The 1,101-nt window shown below is 51.4% G+C and overlaps 1 protein-coding gene across 1 annotated transcript in view; it reads left to right on the forward strand.

The window, feature by feature from the left end:
• Positions 1 to 794: 794 nt before the first annotated feature.
• Positions 795 to 1,101, forward strand: part of Pmar_PMAR011259 (hypothetical protein) — a gene marked incomplete at both ends in the record, with an annotated part of 1,592 nt that continues 1,285 nt past the window's right edge. The window contains one exon of the mRNA XM_002767900.1: positions 795 to 1,037. Coding sequence (XP_002767946.1) covers positions 795 to 1,037 — 243 coding nt within the window. The remainder of the gene's footprint in view (positions 1,038 to 1,101) is intronic.

Below are 1,101 nucleotides of genomic sequence, written 5' to 3' on the forward strand. Positions count from 1 at the left end.
GTCAGGTCCGCGTTGAGGCACCAACCATACTGTTACCTGTACACACATACAACTCGGGAGTCTACATAGTTCTCAATCTTGGTACCTTTTCCCTGGCCTCCCTTAGCCGTAGTGAACTCGAGAAGACTAGTATAGCAGCTGAAGTGGCTGAGGTCTGCTCTAAAGAGAGGGGGTTGGAAAACCCGACTACCGATGTATGGAAAATCGGCATGACGGGAGTTCGAGGGGAATTGCTCAGGCCGGGTGGGCACCGAAGTCTTATACTAGACAGAGTTGAACTGTGGATGAGGGTATTCATAATATCAAAGCCCTTGAGTATTGATGATGATAATGAGGAGGAGGAAGACTCTGAGACGTCGAAGTTGAGACCGGCACCGACGAGGGTTCGACTGAGGGGTGATGTAACGGAGCCTCTTAGGGTCTGTCTAGATGCTAATCGATATCATGCTCTTATACGTGCACTACGGCTCATGCTACTGGCTACTCCTGTGGTATCATCATCCACTACCACCATTACGACGGCGCCACCACAGACGGCGGCGGCGGTGAGGCCGCTCAGGAAGTCCACGGGGTTGAACTTTGAATTGCCGACTAGTGAGGACGGGCATCATCATCATAAGGAGGAGGAGAAGTCAGTGGAATCAGCAAGGCCAAGCGGGATGGTGGGGGACAGAGAACAGCTCAACTGGGCCAGTTTCATATCGGTTGAAGTGTCCATACCTACGACTACTGTGAGCATCCACTGTATGGAGGGTCGGCCCAGTATAGATCTCTCTGCTAGTGCGATCACTGCTATGGCTAAGGTCCATCATATGTACACTAAGCTGACCTTCGGTATCAAGGCATTGAGCATCACCAATGGGCCTGATAATGATCTCTTGTTGAGCGACACCACAGAGGAGTTGGTTGACATCACTGTGTTCGTCTCGGACAAACGGATCGCGATAGAAGAGAAAGGCAAACACCCTAAGATGTTGTTCAACTTCAGATTGGGGGCGATCAAAGTCTTCTTCCGCCCTCGGCTATGGCGAGCTCTGGTGGGGTTCATTCGGAACATGCCAAGTGATGATTTGCCGACACTGCAGTAGAGGAGGCCGATGA

This window comes from Perkinsus marinus (assembly GCF_000006405.1).
Source record: "Perkinsus marinus ATCC 50983 genomic scaffold scf_1104296969602, whole genome shotgun sequence".
In the NCBI taxonomy this organism is placed as follows: domain Eukaryota; phylum Perkinsozoa; order Perkinsida; family Perkinsidae; genus Perkinsus; species Perkinsus marinus.